Here is a 20,998-nt window from a genome sequence, read left to right on the forward strand (position 1 = left end):
CTGCATTTAATGTCTTGCCCCACTATCACGTACTTTCAGCGCCTGTACCTTGTACAGGACTACGCAGCACCAGGGATGATGGAATATCTCTTTTTCTCTCAGCTTCTCAGTGTGTAAAATGGAGGTGCTAAAACATTGATCTCATTTGTCTATCTCAGATAAGTGCTTAACAGATAGTTAATAAATCTTTTTAGAGAGTTTGGGAGGGGTAGGGGAGACCTTTTTATTTAAAGGAACATATGAATAAAGCAAGACACTTGCCAAGCCTTTAAAGTGCCAGCATTAAATGTTTTAGCCATCAGCACGAAGCCTTGCAAAACTGGTATGAAAGTGTACCAGCTCTGGAGCAAAACCTGGGCTTATGTGTACCAGTATGGTGATGAAAAACAAGTAATTTGTTACACACCCATATATACAAATAAGAGAGACTCACCATAGGTGAACTGTTGAGCCAGTTTTCGCAAGGCTGGCTGTGCAGTGTAAGTGTTGGAAAGATACCTCAAGTTTTGCACAGTGTGACTCTTCTTGCTTCTTTTTGGCCACAGATGAGCTGGTCTTCTGTAAGTCATGGCAGCTGGGGCTGTGACAACTTCTCCTTCGAATCTTGCACTGTTCTTGCTGGGTGTTGTTACATGTGATAAGCTGCAAATCCTTAAACTAATCCAGTGGAGTAGGTTCAAGGATGTGAGTGAATATGTATTTTCCCCCAAATGGGATTTCATGATTTTGCGGGTATGGAATTAAAACACACTCATTTCTAGAAAAGCAAATAATATTCTATAAATAGTCTAGTCAGGAAAACAAAAACATTGTTTCTGCTGCTTAACTCCACAGTCATGCTGCTAGAATTTACAGGATTAACTTTGTGTAAATAGTTTCTCTTTCATTTGTGGGATCTGGAACAGGTCACTGCAAGCATTTTATATGCACAGTTTTACCAGTGCTCGTATGAATCACCTGGGATTACTCCTGGTTCTTGTGTGGCTGAGCCAGTTCGTGTAATTAGGAGAAAGCTGCATGAAGAAGCCACCAGGCTTTGGAACCTCTCTGGGTTTTGATCAAAAGCCTATTGAAGCCAGATCCCTCTGGCTCTAGTCATCAGGCTAAGGCAGAAGTAGCAACTGAACAAGATAAGGCAATTTTGGAAACTGTTAAATCTTTATCTCTCTGAGTTCTCCGGGTGTCGTCCCTGAGAATGGGAAAGTAGGCTGCATGTGCAGCGACCCACAGATATGAGGCTGTTGTAATATCAGAAGCAATGCAGCCACTTAGAGGTGATTTTTCCACCGGTGTTTAGTCTCAGCTCTATTTATTATATTTGTGAAAATGGAGTTACGGTGACTTTGGAGCCAGGCTGTTTTGAAAAATTATTTGGTCGCTACAAGTAGGCCATTAAATTGAAGGAATGGGTTGTGCTAATGAACGACTCAGACCCTCTACAGTGTGACTGCAGGTCATCTCCTGGGGCTCGATCTGCAGGATGTGAGGAAAGCTTGGAGGGCTCGGGCAGCTGAGATGGCATTGGCTTGAAATACCTGGGCTGCGAGGGAGCTTATTTGTGGTGCCGCCACCCTTTCTGTGTTATCCAGCCCATTGTTTTGCTCTTTCGCTTTTCTTGGCTACTGTGTGTTTGACCTACATCTGGCTGCTAGGATGTGTTTTTGGGAAGAGGTTTTTCAGCATGTGCCTCTTAAGCTGCCAAGGCCTGACTGTGAATAGCGTGTCTCTAGGAGACGTATTATTCCTACTGGAGAGGTAAAATACTGTGGGATTTATCCCCTTACTATGAAGTTAACATCGATGTTTGTAAGTAACCATCAGGATTACTTATTTCTGAAATAAACAGATTGAACCTTAAAAAGAGGGGAGTGCAGGTGAGCTGAGGATGAGATTCTCCTCTTAGGGAAAAGGTGGCTTTGAAAGAGTGTTTCGGCACTCCCCGAGTAGGTGTGGGGGCCCGAGGAGTGGGTTGCCCAAGCAGTTCCCTCAAGGCTTGTCGGGAGGAAGGGGTATGGGAACCCCTGGGGAAGTGCCAGGGGGTAGTACCAGGGGAAATGCTGGAACCCGGCAGATTCGTTCCCCCCAGGGTGCAAATCATCAGCTTTCCAGCAAAGGGGAGGGGCGGCCGGGAAGCCGTCTGCCCTGTAGGAGTCTTGCAGCTGGAGCTCAACCTGAACAGCTTTGCTGGCAAAGCTCCTGGCACTTTTCTTAGTATAGCTGGTACCAATGCCTGGAAAAGAATAAGCCGCATCGGCAAAAGGATTTTTGTGAAGCACAAGAATAGTTTAGATGCAAGTACTGGACACAAGATCCTAGGAGATTAGTATCTTTTATCTAATTCACTGCATCTATTCTGCATGTTCATGTGAGTAGTCCTGGGAGTTCTCTGGTAATCACATGAAAAAGGTTTTATAGGATCAAGTCCCCAGGGCTTAGTCTTGTAAGATGCCAAGCTGTCTAACCCCAGACAAGGAAAGCACCTGAGCTTGGGCTTTAAGAACATGAATGATCTTTTTGTAATTAATGGGACTTGTCACATGCTTAAATTTAAATCCACATGAAAAGTACCGGGTTGGACCAGACTTGCAGGTTTGGTACTCAGCATCCTGCAAGATAGAGCCCAATAAAGTCACTGCGCTACTAAATCAAAAGTATAGTAGAACCTGTGCACTATTTTATAGAAGAAAAAGTTAATAAAAAATAGCAAAGAGATTACAGAATATCATTACATTCAAAATATGATTTTTAAAAAACTTCTATTCCATTTTATTGTTCTCCTGACACATAGCAAATGAAATTGTTTTGTAGTCTGAAATATTATAAAATTTATAGCAGGTGATATTTTTCTGGTGCGTAATATAAAGGAATGAGCATTAAATGTTAATATAAAGTCCAGTTTGAAATCTTACAAGCCAGGCTTTACAGATTTGCTGAGAGTAGAATGGAGAGTGTGATGGCTTCCCCTCCCACAGGCCTGCACCTCCCACCACCATCCTGGGTGGAAGTCTTCAGTCTGTCATTCCCGTTCTCTGGAGTAAACATTTTACAGCCTCATAATCATCCTGTACCTGAGAGATATTAAGTATGTTTTTACTAGATTACAATTCATTTCAATATTCCCTGCATTTTGCATTTGGTTGCTTAATAGTTTATTACAGGTATTTTATGCTTGAGGATTCTGACACCATTGGTGTTTGCCATGGCATCCATTCCCAATAATGAATTCCTTGGGGGAACGAGAGTCGTGCAATGTACGTTTGGAGGGGAATTAAGAATGGAATAGATGGATATGGCTTTTGTGTGCAATATGTTCCAGACCAGAGATCTCACTTAGGATGCACTTGGAGCATGGTTCCCCTTAAACAAACAAGGTAATTTAGGGCCAGGACCTTAGCTGTTGTAGGCAGGTACAGTTCCATTAAAGACTACCGCAAGCAGCAATTTCTGTCAGCTACAGCTATGGTTCTTGATGTAGGAGAAGGATGAAAACTTTACTCCTCTTGATGGAAACGATCCACTTCTGAATGCATGTGATTGCCCTCGGGAAGTATGAGGTTGATGTCTTAGGAACACATATGGTCATGATTAATATCCTATGCATGTCCTACAGAGCTGCAGTGAAGATCCTTTTGTTGCTGGCCTAAAATAAACAGCATTGCATGATGGGAATAAAAGACAAATTTTCAAAGCTGGCTCAGACAGTTAAGAGTGCTAAAACACTTTAAGCAAGTGACTCATTTCTTTGTGTTTTTGAGAGATGCTGAATGCTTTTATCTTCTCATGATTTCCTCAGTGCAATGTCTGTGAATGACACAGTTACAGATATGTGCTACTCTGACAAACTGAGGTTCATAGTTATAGGAATTTCTGGAGTGATCCTGTATTTGTAAATGATGCTATGGGTACATCTGCCGTGTAATGCTCATTGCCTAAGTGAGGTAGCAGCACGGCAGGAGAACTGGAAACAGAGAGGCTGTATCTCTGAGCAATGCTATAGTCCAGGACAGTATCAACAACAAAGACACTATTAACTAAATAGAAAGGAGTCAGGATTAAGTGCTTTGTGCCTCTGAAGCTGCTATACCAGGGCTGGCACTATAAATATACCTACAGTATATTATTCCAGGGAGGTTTCTGTTAATATCTGAATGGGCAAAATAAAAAAATTAACCTCTCTCTGCTAAAGATGATGCCCCAAGTACATCTGAACTCTCAGCAAGTGCTACAGATGGAACCAGAGTGCATCCAACTTTTTTGTTTTGCCTTTCAATCCTGAATCTTAATTAGTTCCCTACTGCTTTAGTACATGCACAACATTTTAATAGTCATAAGGACTTACTCCAATCCATGTTGCCATTTCCACAATTCACTCTTTCATACCAGTAGCAATTCTCCCCCCCCCTATTTAGGAATAGCGTAAAGAAAACTAAATAGCCAAGCGTGTAGCTGTAGATTGATGAGGTTGTCACACCATTCTCTTCACTGTTTTCTTCCGACCTGCACTGTGCTCTAATAGATGGATGATTGCTGGGGGAGGGAGAGAGTTAGCAAATCCCACAGCCAGATGTTCAGGGATGGACAGAACGACCTTCTCAAGGAGCCCAGAGGAGTATAACTGTGTCCTTCTGAGGGAGAAGGACACTCAGGTGCCTCCAGCTGCCCGTGTTTATCTCTCTTTTCAAAAGGAGCACGAATGGGCTCAGCATGGCTGCAAGGATGGATGTTTCTTAGTGCATCGGGGGAAATGACCAGTCATCCGTCTCTTCACTGTGGAGTCTGCCTGCAGCCATCAATCTTGTAGCCCAGCACGGCAGCTCCTTTGGCTTAGTTTGGCTCAACGTTAGATGAACAAAGGGAAATGAAAGCTGAGCAGGGGGAAAGGAGAGAAGAGCAACTATTCTCTATTTCACTTTGTTTTCCCCTTGCATGGCTATCTCTTCCTCTTCCCCATTATCATCTATTTTCACCGTGTTTTGTAAGGTGCGGAAAGGGCCCAGAATGTGTATTTTCAGGATCTAGGAGTTTACAGCGTTTCTCTGTTAGCAGAGAGGAGAAAGGAGAGAGATATTGAAAAGGCATAATTCAAGGCCCAGAGCTTCCATTTTTCAGACTTTTCTGTGGCAGTTTTCAGAGCAAGCTTACCATAGTTTAGCTGCAGTAGGCAAGGAGAAGGAATATAATAGCTTTCCTTCATCTTGCTGTTTTTCTCCCTTGTTCTTCCCAATTCCTTCCTCAATGCTGCTTTAGTGTTTTCAGGTGTGTACTTCATCTCTCCATTCCTGTTCTGTTCAAGAAGCAATCAACAGAGCCATATGATGTGGCTTTCTGCAGAAAGGTACGTACTGGTGTCCAGAGCCGTGATGGCAGCTCCTGTCAGCAATTGCAAGCTCACTTGGGTCCAGCCTGCTTGATCCAACAGTGCTGGGGCTGTGTGGGCTTTGCACAAGCAGCCTGAGTTCATCCAGCACCTGTGGTTTCTACTGTGAAACCGGAGGTCATGCCAATGTCTTCATTGCAGTTGGTATGCAGCCCATCAGAATAGAAAACATTCAGGTATGTCTGGTTGTACACTTAGCACTGAACTAACTGATTTCAGCACTGAACTCATCTGGGCCAGTTTTGCCTAAAATACTCAGATTTGATGTACTTTGAGTCAGGCTGGAAGGAAGAGTGGTGTGTGAATTCACTACCTGCTGGACTCCCACAGCTAGAGTCTGCTTTTTTTCATGGTGAGCTGTAATGCGGTTGCTTATTCTGTTTTCCCCTAAAATTCTTGCCTCTGGATATCACAGCAGAACATGTTTGGCTTATTTTGTGGAAGGCTTATTTAGAGATAGCCTTGTTCCCCTTAGCACTGCCCCACTGTGGTGTTTGATTGATGTATTTAAAAAACGTGTGATTGCATTTACTTTTTAATTTTCCTGGTTGACCTCAATGATCTAAGCATCAGGTCTGAAAGAGCTAGGCTCCCCTGCAGAACTGTGGTAGGAGATTTCTCTCTCCCCCTTTTTACTGTAGGCAAAGAACTGAGATCTCCTAGGCATACACAAAGCTTATTAGGAGATTCAAGGCCCAACTAAGCACTGAGATGGAGCAAGGGAACCCTGTAAAAGCAGATATTGGACACAGAGATGTGTCTGAGGAATCTTTACCTGCTTTCAACCTAAATGTGCCATCTGGAGTGAATAGATTTATGCCAAGATGGGGAAAATTTATAGCATCATGAGTTTAAAGGGCTGCTTTGCAGTTTCTGGTGAGGTTTGGGTTTGGGGTTTTTTTTACCCTAAACCTAAAGCATAAACCCTCAAGGAAAACATTTGTTTAGTGAAAACCAGCTTCTCCCCCACACCTTGCGTGCGCAGGCTTTACAAGTGGGCACAAGACCTTTCTGAGTGGGGATATTCAGGGAATTCTTTTGTTTTCTTTTTACAAAATAGATAGCATCCTTTTCCAACCTGTGCATTTAATTGTGCCCCTTTTGAATGAGTGGTCATATTTTCTGCTGCTACCCATTTTTCCTCCCTGCAAATTTTGAAAAAGACAAATCTTGTTCATGTTGTCATGAGGCAGCCTACCCCAGATGGCACATCTGTGTCTCGGGATGCCCTCTGGCTGGCCTGTTGGCAGGCATTCCCGTGGCTTTGAAGGTCACCTTGTTTACACCTTGCCTTTTCCCCCCTCCCTATTCAGAGTCTTGCTGAGCCTGCAGGCTGGGCTTCACCATCTGCATTTGCTCTGGTGCCATTAATCTTCCTGTTTACCATTCTGTTATTAATTCTAGAGTTCACCTTTTTGTCTAAACGCTTTATAGGCCTCTTGGAATTTCTTGCCTTTTTGTGGCAAGAGATCTGAGCATCTCAGTAGATGATTTGCTTTGTTCTTTCCCATTTCTGAAAGGATACCTACTAGCATCTCACGCCATTTTTCTATAACAAGCCTTCCTTCTTATAACATTTTTCAATTATATAGCTTCATCTGTCAGATGCATCTTACCGTACGAGTAAATATTATCCTCATTCCTTGGAATTTGTGAATTGGCCACTGAAATCTGGTATCAGTGGAAATAGTCTTGCTTTTTCAGTGTTTTTCTTGGCTGGAAAAAAAATGTGTTTAAACCTGGCTTTGCGAGAACCTGTAAGAACACCTTGCATTTTTGGTGCATTTTATTTGAATGCCTGAATGCCTATGAATATTAAGCAAGCCCTACCAAACCCCAGAGGACAGATGAAGACTATCTCCATTTGACACATGATGGAAAAGCAGAGGGTACCTTTGTTAGAGTTTGGCCCAAGATCACATGGTGAGACAGCAGCGATGCCAAGGGCTGCGTCTAGGATGATTGTTCCCTATCCCATCCTAAAATCATTGCCACTTTGCTGTCACCTTTCTGTTCCTCAGTGGTTTATGCAGGTTTGGTATTTACCTAGCCAGGGATGCTGAACCAGCTCTGCTTGGCGTGGATGACTTCTTCAGACACCGTGCCATGTGAATGTGGCTGTCCTGCTTCCCAGGCCTGCCCAGGTTGCAGAGCACTGTCTTCCCGCAGGTGGGAGCTTTGCAGACAGAGATGCAGGATCAGGACCGGGACACCTGTAATCTGGCTGAGTGGTGCTAATAAGCCCTGCTGCATCCTTGCTGATGCCTTCATTGCTGACTGGGTGTCTCTACCTGCTCCCCAGTGCTTTGGGGTTTAGAAGGACCTCATTAACGGAGTTGCCACATCATGTGGGCATGTGGAACCAGCCAGAGCTGAGCACTACACTCAAGCAAATAACCCCCCTCAGTCCGGAGCATGAGAAAGCGCAGAGCAGGCTCCCAAGAATCATTGCAGGACTCAGATTGGCTTTGGCAGGTTTATCAGCTCTGGCTTAGTGCCGGCTCTGCTAGGCCTGGACTGAATTAATTGGGATGCTTGTGCACTGCAGTTGAGAGATAACTGCATTACAGAGATTTATCTGTTACTAAAGGTATCCCCTCCACTCCTCTCGATAAGGAAGAGGAGAAGCTATGCAGAATCTCACAGAATTTGCAGCAAGGTTACAGCATGGCTGGTTTTACGGATGGTTTATGTATGAGTTTGCATTCAGTATGAGTGGTTTTATTCAGTGCCGTCACATATGGAAACAGTATGGTTGATTGCAGTGGAGGTCCACTCCCTGTTACCATTTGCAGAGTGTGCAGTGTGGGGGTGACTGGCCCAGCTGTGTGGTGTGGGGGTGACTGGTGTTTGCTGATAGCTGTCCTGTGACTGGACAATAATCAGATCCTGGCTCTTCCAATGGGTCAAAAGGCCCATCCGTCTGTGTGAGTGTATCTGTATGACCACTTGCAGATAGGTAGGCCAAGTTATTCTCTTACTCCAAACAGGCCAGAAGCCCTGATAGCGTGATGCAAAGCCCAAAGGAATAGACTTTGTACTCAGGAATTTTCTCTAAATTGTAGCAGTTACCCAGCCTCTGTCCCTCGATATTGCCTACAGTGTTGCCTGATGCTGCAAAAGTCCTGGTACGGTGTGAGCCCATCTAGAACACAAATGCAAGAGTGACCAGAACACAAATGAGTGCTAGAGTGATGTTATTGAATGGAGATATTCCTTTATGATTTGAGCCCTGAGGGTAGTTACCTGATCCAGCATTTAGCCTCATATTGTAATTTGGCAGTCTTTGAGAAGCAGGTACAGTATATTACATGTGACAATGATTTATAACTGTGCTGAGAAATAAATCTGTAAAGAGCTTCCAAGAGACAACCGACAGGAGGGCTGTTTTTTTTTATTGAGAGATTTTATAGAGGCATTCTAGTCTGCCAAAGAAATACAGCTGCTTGTAAAGTCCACATTTTGATGATGGGTTAAACTAAACAATGCTTGACCTTATGTTTGAAGGCCTCTGCTGTTTTCTGCAGCCTTATTTCTCCCTCGTGTTGTGTTGTAGCCTCCTGGGATGTATTTTAGCTAGGGGCTGATAGAAGCTTTCCATTGGATCCTGCTCTTAAAGTTCAAAGTTGTCCTCTGATGTTTTCTGCAGTTTACGCCCAGACTGAAGAGTGAAAGTGTACAGTCCGCCCATACCATAGCTTCCTCTGTCTTCTTCCATCTCTTCACTTTCTCCCCCTGCCCCCTGCTGCTCCTCAACCTTACCACAAGACTAGCAGCTTTGCAGGAAGAGGTGCTTGGGAGACATTGGGATTTTCTAGTCTCCTAGTGCTCCCTAGAGCAAACCTCAGTAGTGCCTAAAATGTGCAACAAGTGTTTACTAAGATTCATTTCAGATCTTTATAGGATCCCATGGCTGCAGCCCAAAGAGGAGTTTTCACTTAATGGCAGATAGTCCTCTGAACTATTCTTTCTACACAAAATGGTTTGTTTCTGAGGAAAGAAATACTCTCTTGTTTTCAAGTAGTCTTGCTTCTAAAACCTTCTCTATCATTCTCTTTGACTGGATTCTTGTTCTCACCATGGCCCTGCTTACCTTGAGAGTGCAGTAATATACATGAGGTTTGAGGCTGGAATTGGCAGAGGAGACAAAGAGTTGCTAGAGTATCCTTACAATCTCCAGTACAGCCATGGCTTTCTTGCATCTGGCTTGGATTAAAAATAAAGCGAATTTGATGTTTACTAGTCTCTACGGGCATTTGTTTGGCTTTATGGACTCATTGTGAGAGTCTGTGTTATCAGTAGTCTAGTCTCAGGGGAGGCCCAGGGCTGGGCTGGCAGGAGGTCCTGTGGACCAGGGTTGGAGAGGACCGTAAGTGTAGGACTGGCACTGACAAGTTTGCTACAGATGGGTGCTGAACTGAAGTAATGTTGGGAGAACAGGCTGGGATAGCAGGCACCATGGAAGGTCAGGATTAAAGCATAACGGCAATAACATGAGCATCTTCCCCTGGGATAGCAGGAGACGGTGCACTGAAAGGAGCTCCAGGTCTGCAGGAGGAGTGAAGATCTGTGCTGTGCTGTGCTGGCAGAGGCATGCTTATGAAAAAAGCTTGCAGAGCCCTGCTTTTAGTATACCTGGTTCTGGTCACTGCTGTGAACGCATCCATTCCAAGGACGGTAACAAATCACTGTACTGGCCATGAACATAACAAGCAAGCAAGCAAACAAGCTAAGGAGAGTCTGGTTGTGCACACACAGAAAAGCTACAAAATCCTGCTATTCACGTAAGGCATTGTCTCCTCTTTCCTTCGTAAGGGATTCCATCCCCCCTGCCCCCACCCTTTGCACTCTAACGCTATATTTGTGCCTTGGAGATGTGGAGATGAGCATATGATGGATGGATGGATGCTGCTTGTCTGGGTTTTTCACCACCATTTCCCCTGGGGCACTCTGTCTGCTGGCAGAGAGCACCATCCCAAAAGATGGTATCTTTTGCAAACTCGACAGCTAACAGACAGCTTCTCTCTCTGCATATTTCCCCAAAGAAGAGCAGGCTTAATCTGGTTTTTATATGGCATATTTCATTATAATCTTTTTGACTTCCCATGTTCCCAATACGCCATCATAAATAAACGCTGGGGGTGGGAACAGCAGAGATGCTGAGTCTTCACACTCTTGTGACACTGATAGATTCTCATTTTAAACTGTCATGGGATTTAATTGCTTGCTGAGCCACTGCACTGCACTTTCAGACACATCCTGCCACATCCTCTTAATGAGCTTAGTGGCTGCATTCGCTCAGCAGTAGTTCTGTTTGCTGTGAATTAGGTGGCTTTTTTAGACCACCTATATGATTTTAAAGAGATAGTTGTTGATATGGTAATGTCCTTGGATTTATCCATCTTAACCAGCACTTCATGGACTCTTAATGTATAGTTTCTTCTGGCACTTTTTATGTTCCAAAAAACCAGCACCAAGAAACAAAAATGCAAGAATCTATGTGCAAAGTCAGTGTTTGTCTAAGAGGGTTTTTGGAAGCTGGATTGCTTTGGTTTGCATAGTAGCTGTCTCTGGCGTGATAGATCATGCTGGAACTCACCCAATAAGTATCTCTGTTCCCAATTAGAACTGGAAATGGAGCTGCTTACGAGTGCACAGAGATGATGGCTTGGGTGGCAGCTGCTACTGTGGAGATGGAAATGATCCATTGTAAAACAAATACGTTGCACTGTATAGAAAAAGGGATGGTTGTTTTTAATTTATGTTTCAAAGAGACACAGAAAAGTTGCTTAGCTCCCAGTGCGTTGTAAACCAAATGTGGCATATTTAAGGACAGGAATTTGCAGCTATTTTGGTGAATCAAAACTTGAAAAAGCCCACCATTTTGTAGGATTTGTGAAAATGTGCTTCTTTTGGAGGCAGCAGTTCAATAGAAAACAGATATAGGAATGACGCTGGCATGGGTGCTTGTTCAGACTCACACCGCAGTCTGAGGACCTTGATAAATAGGTTGCTGCACTGAGCTGGTAAGCAGAAATAACCATGTTAATTTAATCACTATGAAAGGGACTCTGCCAAGTTAAGAAACATAAATTTTAATTATATGCACACACACATATTTGAATTATAATATATGCACAATATCTAGCTGTGACACCAATAATACTGTGGTTTATTAAAACAGGAAGAATTCTTAAATAACTTTTTATTTTTCATTTATGCTCTTTATTGATTTGACACTTCCATTTTGTATGGTTCTGACTATTTCCAGAATCTCCTACACTAACCAGGTGCTATTGCATTTGCAATACTAATCAAAAGGAAATTTATCTACAAACCTTCTTAAAATTTTTATATAAAGAGTAAGCTTTTAGTTATAGTGCTTTTACTAGTAGTTATTACTTGTAATAAAGATTATGTTCTCTGAAATTGCAATGTCTGAAGAAGAGTTTGTGATACAAACTAGGAGCTACAATAGAAAGAATTTAGAACAATTAGTGGGTAGCAAATGTTATTACCTATATTTAAAAAGGATTTGGATGTGATTCAAGGATTTAAAGACCCATAAATTCTGCATGAACATTTGAGAAATTGATTGAAACAGTAATTAGGTATAAGCAGTAAAGCACCTGGGAAATGATGATATAGGAGGTTCTAACTGACTTTTTTTTTTTTAAGGAAGGAAAAGCACGTCTCACTACTTTCTTAAAATTCTTTACATGATATGTAAAAGGACTAATAGATAAGGGGGTTGACAATTTACTTAGACTTTCTGAAGACCTTTGGTATGTAATAGGCCTCCAAAGAGAAACAAAGCATTGTCTTGGATCAAAACTTTCAGAACAAAAGACGAAACAAAGAACAAAATGAAACAAAGAACTTTATTATAGAAAAAGGCTAACAGCTGGTGCATCAAGGTTTGGTGTTTGGTCCAGTATTGCGTAATATAGTAATGAACAAGTTGGAGAGAGGGAGTACCTTGTCAGCTACAAAGATTTGTACATAGTACAAAGCTATTTAGAGCCATCGTGGACAGAGAGGTCTGTGCGGGCCTCCTTGGGGAGATCTGAATGTGCTTGGTGAATGGGCAGTGGGATGGACATTTTAATTTGTCACCTGTGTGTTCAAGGTATTACTTACGGGAAGTTCTTGTTCCTGTTACAAAGTTCCTAATTCTGCTTAGTATGCAGCTTGGACACTGCAGGACACTGCCTGAGGGGTAATATAAAGAATATTGTAATGCATTTGTTTAAATGGGGGCTGTGGCTTCATCTGAAAATATCAGGTGCAGTATTGGTCCATCTTGGGAAGATTATTGAAGGATAAGAAGAAGTTCAGAGAGGTCTGACAGGACAAAGCCATATGGAAAACTTCCCACAGCAGAGTAATAGAGAAGATTGTGACTGTTCATCCTTGAAAGGAGAGAAATAAAAAGAAATGACAAAAAAGTTCAGTCAGGAACTTTTGTTTTCCCTGTCTCATAGCAAGAACAAGGGGGCAAGCAGTAAAGTGAAGCACTCCTTCTTTCAAACCATAGTTTAACTGTTGAACTCAATCAGGTGGAAAAACATCGAGGACAAAAGTGTATCAAAATTCAGAAAGGGTTGGGCTATTCTGTGCATTTCCAGAAGAGCCAGATTTAGGATAACTGGAAGTGATACTGCATTTATCCCTCAGGACTAACCTGTTAGAGATCAGGATGAAATGTAGTATTAGGGTAGATTATTTTCTTTGCATTTCTCCTCTGACAGACACTCATACCTTCTTCTGCAGCATCTGATGTGACTGCATAGTATAGCACAACAAATATCAAAGCAAACAGAGACAAGTGTGGGGTCACGGCTCAATTTCTCAAGCCTAGAAGACTCTCTCCGGCCTTGTTTGAAGCTTCTGACATTGGCTGGTGCCTTCATAAGCAGGACAGTGGGTGGAAGCGCCCCTGCCTTGCTTCCGTACAGCAGTTCCCGTGGTGTGGGGGAAGCCTTGGTCTTTCACATGAAAACTACATTTCAGGTATTGAGTTGGTTTCTCAGTTTTCTTTAGGGTACAGGCATAAGAGAAAAATATACTTTTCTAGCTTTTGTGGGAAAATCCTGGAGAGTTAAATAGGAAAGAGAAAATTAGAGATTTAGTGAAATGAATGTAATGATCCCTAGTAGTGTTTAACTATTTCTCGAGGTTAACTGAACCATCGTTGAGCTTTTTGGAGACTTTTATCTCTGAGGATTCAAAAAGTGGTTTGGAAATGTAATTTCCTGTCTTCATTACTGTATCCTTTACAGACTAGCCATCTTCCAGGAAGGACTGAATTCATTACAAAGATTGAATTCATTAATAAGATGTTGTCTTTGGACCTTTGTAGGTTTTTATACTGTAAACTTTACATTCCAGATAAGATAGTGTCTGCCATTCCTCACTTTCTAGAGTTACTTAGGAATGAAAATGGACTCTTAGAAGCTACCAGTGGAGAAGAAAATGAAGGAGTTGAATAGCAGTAAGCTTAGTGGGCAGATGGGAGGCAGCTGCCCTGAGTTTCTTTTCACCGGATTTCCTGCTCACTAACTTAGCTTTTTGGTGACTCAATCTCCCCATCAGAAAACTGGGAATAAAAGTATTACCTCACACTGCCTTGTCAGTGGGATGTTAAATTTAATAATTAAAAAATGCTCTGAGAGTTTTGGATGAAAAGTCTCCTGGAGTGTTGCTGGTGGGAAGTAGCAGCACCACACAAAACAAACATGCCTATTAAAGACAGCTGCTGGGTTTTGACCTTAAAGCCTACCTTTCCCTCTGACTTAACGTTCAATATCTCTGCAACAAACAGGAAGTAGTTTTACTTTCATATACATTTTACTTATTCCTCACCCCTTCCTTGCTCATTCCCTTTTTCTAATGCGTTTGTTTGCTGAGTTTGTCTGTATCCAGAGACAGGCATAGCTTGTCACAGTGAAGACATGTTTGTTTCCAATGCCCTTGAGCTTGCTGGAAGCTTCTTCTCTTGCTGAAAATGTTGTATATGACCCCTTGGGTTTTGCAGTCCCACAAGGTTCTAAATACAAAGCAAATGCCCTTTTGCACCTAAGCACAGGACTTTGAAACCAAGCCAAGCCCACAGCTAGAGATGGTTATGGAGGTTCCTTAGTGACTTTAGATTCAAGTTTTGGGATTTGCACATAAATCAAGTCTAAAATCCCTTCTTTCTATTGAAATGTCTGGATTTAGCATCCAGAGGGAGGTATTAGGAGCTCGTACAGGGAAATTCAATCTGTATGACTCTCTATTGACTTCTCTGTCTTTTTTATAGCTCAAGTAAGGGAGAAGTTGGGGAAGGTGGCATAATGGGTGTGTGTGCAGAGCTTAATGCCAAAACCAGAGGCCTGATTGAATAGACCTCCTTGTGATGAGAAGGGGGATCAATTCACTGTTGACCCCATCCCATTGTGTGGGTTGTCCTGGGAGTTTCCTTTGAAAATCCCAGTGGTTTGGGTTTTCTGCATGGTTTGTACTCAGCCTTGCCCTCCATGAATAGAATAGCTTTTGCTGGAATTTTTGCTGGATTTTCTGTGGTTATTGGCTGAGCAATGCTCTCTCACTTCAGAAGACTTGAGCAAGTGTGTTGTGGAAGCACTGATCAGGGACCCTGAATCATTTGCTGGCTTAGAGTTTTTCATATATAGAACAAACATATTCCTGGGACGCAATTGCCCCCAAGAAACAGATTACACTTTACTGTCCCAGGTGGAAGTGTTCATTCATTATTTGTATTGCAGGAGTGATTTTGGGCTTTATAAACACATGAATTTCTGCCCTGCAGAGTTTACAGCTCATGGTGATAGAAAGGCAGGGAGCTCCAGGCAGACTGGGGAACACAACACAGTCCTAAAAGATGAGAAGTGGACAGAGCTATGAAATAAGGACACCAGATGCTGATTTGTGAGTTCGGTCCTGTACATTATTAGTTTATAAATCTGTTGGCCTAGAGGAAGGAATTCATTTTAGAAGGGAGGGAGTACTTGAGAAATCCACACCTTGGCATTGTCAGGTAGAGACGATCAGGATGTCTCCCTGCCATGGGGTTGTCGTGAATGAACTCCTGCACGAGTGGGGTAGAGGCCAGGATCTACAAGGAAAATGGAATTCTTCCCTAGGTGTATTTTAACATCTTGCTGAAATTAACATGCTGCATTTGCCTGTCTGCTGCACAGCCTCATAATCTAGTGGCAGCATTCGGAAGGGGAATAAGGCTGTGTTCCTTCACTTGTATGGCAAATTGCATCAAGCTTCCTCGTAAACCTGTGCTGTCTCTTGGAGTCCCGTGCCCCAGGCCTGTCCCCGAGCCAGCCTTTGGCTCCTCTTGCAGTGGCTGGGGTCGTCCTGTTTTATGGGCTGGATTCTGCACTCATAGCTGTGCTGACTGGTGTTTCTTCATTGGTGTAGGCCCATTTGAAACAAACTGAAGATTTTTATCTAGTCTATATTAAATGAAAATTCAAGACACATCCCATCATTTTTTCAGTCTAAGTTCTCAGCATCGGCCCCACATGCTAGCTTTCTGCTCCCCCTTGTGTGGGACATGCCCTGGTGTAGGAGAAAGTTACTTGTAGCTGTGTTGTGTAAACTGTGCCAGATGCTGAAATGCATTAAACTACTTTTCTACTTCAGGAGATTAGATCTTCATATTTGTTATTTCAGTATCTTAGAAAGCCCTGGTTTTGTTCTTTATTTGAAGCACATGGAGTTTACATAAAGGAGAAGGATTTTTTCCCCATTTATTTCCTCCTGATACAATACATCCAGCCTTTTTTTCCTGTAAGCGAACACAGCAACTGAAAAGATACCAGGTTTTCAGTAAGATAGAAATGAGTCCTATATGGGGATCCTTAGTGGTTAAAAGAAGAACTTGAAGAACTCTCCTTCAAGATAGAAACAAGCTTGAAGGTCTGTCAGTCTTCCTTCTGCTTGTCATCTCTGTCTTTCTGCTTGTTAGCTGTCTGGGGAAGACACATACAGTCAGTGTGTTTTGTTTTTCAGAAGTTGATCTGCCTCTGAAAAAAGATGGGTTCACATCAGAAAGTACAACTTTGGAAGCCTTGCTGCGTGGAGAGGGAATAGAGAAAAAAACGGACACTAAAGAGGAAGACACTATACAAGAAATCCAGGTAAAGGAGAGCCCCACGCCCTGACAGCAGGGCTGGATTTTACAATTTGTCTCTAAGCCCAGCAGATTTTGTCCTGTGGCAGAATAGTGCATCTGTTGATAGTTGTGTCATTCTACTGTCAAAATGCTATCAAACCATTGTGCTACACTGTGATGCTCAAAATGAACTTGGTATCTTGCACACTTCTCCTGTCACAAGACTCTCGGTCATTTGGCTGTGTTCTGCATGGCTCTTGTGTTGGAATTTGTTTTGCACCACTATCAGACGATTACATATGCAACTGGCAAGCAGAGGTGGGTCCCAACCATAAACTAAATTTTAGTGCCTCAGATTTAAAGTGAATTTGGACATGGATTTGAAGTTGGATTCACAGCTGCTGACTGCAGACAAAAACATGTTATTGCCTTGTCTGTTCTTGTACTGAGAAGCCTTCAGGAAGTACACAAGCAAAATAAATCATTAAAAATATTCTAATGTTAATTATCTCAGTTATTATTAGTGATGCAGGTATGATAAATATTGCCTCTTTACACGCATTATGGCTTGAAAGTTATTTGTCAAGATTCCATTTCATCCTTTAACAATTAAAAGTAGAAACACATTTGTGAGTCTGTCATAGAAGGAATTCAGCTAATATAAAGGGTTCTTATATGTCACTTTATGAAGACATCTTAAATTGCTAGGAAAGTGGGCCTCTCCTGGGGGAGCAGCACCAAATCTTTGGTGATGTTAAAACACCATTGTGCTATGAGTCTCTATTAGTGATTTTTAGCAGGATCCATTGGCAATGTGTCAAACTTGGTAATTTTGGCTGAGATATAAGATAATGCATCTATACCTGAAACTAGTGAAAATTTGAGTGGGCAGCCCCATGCCAAATGAAACAGAAGAGCGTGGGAATCAAATCTATATTACTTGGAGTTCAGTCCTACTGGCCTGTTTGCTAGAAATTTCACACGTCAGGGCAGCAAAATTAGGTCTCCTATTCCCAGTTCCACAGGTAAAGGAGCACCACCAAAGAGGAAGCATCCCATGCTCACGGAGTGGGGAAAAGCTCAGCATGAGGCCCCCTCTGTGTTTCCTTCTTCAGTAGTATACCTGGGTCTATTAAGCTGACAGCCCTAAAGCTCTGTTTATACCTGCTTCCAAGGTCATAAGAAGTCATGGTGCAACATCCTGATGAGATTGACAAGTGCCTTTAGATGCTGCTGTGCGATCTGAGCTCCCGAATTATCCCCAGCAGCAGTCCAAGGAAAGAGACTTCAGAGATGGTGGAACTGAGACAAGTCTGGGCATTGCAGAGGAGGGAGGGGCTGCAAAAATATACAAAAAGTTTTCAGCTAAACTGCCCTACCAGTGACCTGTCATCTGGATGCTAGTTTCATCAGAACAGATGCAAAAGGCATGTCTTGCTGTTGTTCCTTGTGCAAGCACAGTCTATAGAACAATGACTGTCAAAGCCTTTACTAGTAGCCAGCTTTCAGTGTGTACTTCGGCACCTGGCAGCTAGGCTGTACCAGATCAAAATCATGATCGGTGCCTTTTATCCGTATGACAACTAAGAGAATGCAAATCTCTTTTTTGTTCCTTTGCATGCTCTTCTGTGCCGTAACTTGAAAGGGCCCAGCCTCAGTGGTGGTGAGAGTGAGCAGGTGGGATAGACGTAGTTGTAATTCCCACCTCAGTCCCAGGCACTTACCACCCTCTTCTCCTGACACAGTATGTGTCAGGAGAAGAAGACGTGGTGCTTAGCTGCACTGAAGTACATTGGACTGGGAAACTTTTAGAAAGACAGAATAGGAAAAGAAAAGTTACTTTGCTAAAAAGGGTAAGGGTTGCCCCTGCTAAATAAATGCAGTCAGTGGGACCTGCTGTACAGCTGGTATTTAACAGGGTTGAGGATTTTGCCTTACAGTAAATTGGTATTGAATGTGTGTCTCCATCGTTTGTTGGAGAAGGCTTAGAATAGCCTTTTGGCCATGCATCAGAAAGGCTATGGCCTTTCTATCAAGAATTAAAGCCATTACCCTGGCAGTGTCACCAAATTCACACTTGGTTACTTATTATCTCTTTCCTAAATTGATGCTGCAATTTTAAACAAAGAAAGTGGTTTGTAACATTTCTCTTAACTGCTCTTGTGTAGTATTATTGTTGTAAACGACCTACTTCCCCTCCCACATACAATATGGTTGCAGCCTTCTTTTTTGTTGGAGAAGTTTGCTTATTTTCTTACATACCACTAGTCTCCTCATGTACAACATTTTTCCAAGTGCTTCAGTTTCGTAAGATGAAGTAAATTAATGTATACAATTGCATGAATTTTGAAGAAATGTTTTATGTTTATAGAACTGGAACTTGCTTAACTTTTACACCCTCCAGTATTTAGTACTCTAGTATTATGTGAAATTGTATTTCATGATGGTCTGACCTCATTAATAGCCTCCTGAGATTTAAAAATTAAAGGAGCAAAAACCAGATGAAGACTTGATCCTCTACCATGTTCTAGAAGTTGTTTGTAGTTTTTAAAATGGACACTGTCCAATATTAGTCTTAAAAATTTAGCTGATAAAATAAGAATAAATTTGTATAGGTGGTCTTCCAAATACAGGCTTTTTTAAAAGTGAAATTTCTGTTGTATTCTTTCCCACAAATTCAGAATTTGGTGCTTGAGGTATGTCAGAAGGAGAGAAAGCAACTGTGATTTGCTACTGTTCTCCCTCTGCTGGCTCTCAAATAGCTGTTAACTAGAAATTATAGGGAAGGGACAAATACAGTAAGACTGAAAAACCTCCCCATCAGTTTAAAGTCACTGATTTGAATCTGCATCCCGGCTGCATGTTGTAATTTAAATGAATGGTGGCATGGCAAAGATAAGTTAGTGATTCCAGATTAGTCCCTTATGAAATGGCACAGCACCACGAATGGCGGGAGTGGCTGGGACCCATTTCTGTATTTCTAGCAGACATGCCAAGGGTTGAGGGGATTTCAGTGGGACTTTTTTCCACATTAGTGTTGTGGTAGTTTGTCTTGCCTTTGTCCGTGCGATGTCCGACTTGTGCACATTTTCAGGGTGGCCAGACTGCGTTTGATTCTATGGAGGTTACACTTCAAAAGATCAAGATAAAAGGATTTAAATTCCCTGGCCTGGGCATCTCACAGTTATGTGAGATGATGAATTATTGTTCCTATTAAATCATTAATTGAAGGAACTATTGCTATTGTTCCTATTAACTTCAGTGAGACCTGTACTTCCTCAGCATTCTCATGCAGCAAGACCCCTGCTTCCAGATTACAGAGTTGTACCTGTGGTGTAAGCCCTGAAAGATGTTACTTTCTAGATCCACTAAACATGCCGGAATATGTGAAGGTATTTTCTCTATTTTTGCTAAACAAAGAAAATTCTGAGCTGCCAAGGAGAAAAACGCTGATTTTTGTCTTCTTGAAGTGCATTCTCAACATTAGAGGAAAACAAAACAATTTAAGGTGCAATAAACCAAAATAAAAAAATCATGCAAACAATTTCCCAGACAGGGCCTGCAGTTATGCATACTAATACTTGTGTTGTCTTGGGATATCAGTGCTCAGTGATGCCACTGTTATTTCTTAGGAACCTTCTTTTCGTAGTTGACTGATATCAGTGGTATTTTTTAATAAGAACTCTCTGGAGAACTGAGGGTGGAAAGGAAAGCAAATTTTGCTTTAGCAGAAAAAAGTAGGGATTCTGGGATCTGATTTGGCATTATATCATTAATCAACTGTAATTTAATAACCTGCAGTCTCTGTGGTAAAGAGCAGCAGTTGGTTGTATGTGTCATCTTCTTTTCTTCTAACCATTCCTGTTTATTGTTCAACCGCAGAGGGTTTTAGAAAATGATGAAAATGCAGATGAAGTGAATGAGGAAGAGGATTTGGAAGAAGATATTCCAAAACGAAAGAACAGGCCTAGAGGACGGGTAGGTGGAGACTTTACTGAAATGGAAAGGAAGGAAGCAAACCTCTGCTTTCTAGTGTATGTTTGTCATGTGTATTGTATATGCAAAGTGTATATCTATGAATATATGATAGTGATAACACTGTAGGTAATTTTCTGTCATATGGTTGAAGATTTTTTAATATTTTTTTCAGTTTATTTTTGTGAATTACCAAGAAAAAAGACTATTTTGAGAGTAAAAAGTTGGGGTAAATTTATTATAGTGTTGTATTTATAAGCGTAATGTAAACTGTAGTAATTATGATGACATCCTGCTATTACAATGCTCTTACTTTAAAACAACATTTACTAATTACAGAAAAGCAACAAATTCAGTCATGACAGCCAAAATAAAATTAATAAAAGTAACTTGAACTGTGTTAATACATTTTGCAGCTTTCTCCAGCATAGCACTTTGTGGCTGACACTGGCCCTCTTGAGCCAATGGCAAATCTTCCATTTGCTTAAAATGGGCAATATTTTATCCTTAGG

The 20,998-nt window shown here is 41.9% G+C and overlaps 1 protein-coding gene across 1 annotated transcript in view; it reads left to right on the forward strand.

Moving 5' to 3' along the window:
- The window catches only part of DPF3 (double PHD fingers 3), a 161,726-nt gene that overhangs the window by 82,872 nt on the left and 57,856 nt on the right, over positions 1–20,998 (forward strand). The window contains exons 4-5 of the mRNA XM_072864539.1: positions 16,409–16,536; positions 20,394–20,489. Of these exons, the coding sequence (XP_072720640.1) occupies positions 16,409–16,536; positions 20,394–20,489 (224 nt within the window). The remainder of the gene's footprint in view (positions 1–16,408; positions 16,537–20,393; positions 20,490–20,998) is intronic.

Source organism: Ciconia boyciana, chromosome 6 (assembly GCF_034638445.1).
Source record: "Ciconia boyciana chromosome 6, ASM3463844v1, whole genome shotgun sequence".
Lineage (NCBI taxonomy): Eukaryota > Metazoa > Chordata > Aves > Ciconiiformes > Ciconiidae > Ciconia > Ciconia boyciana.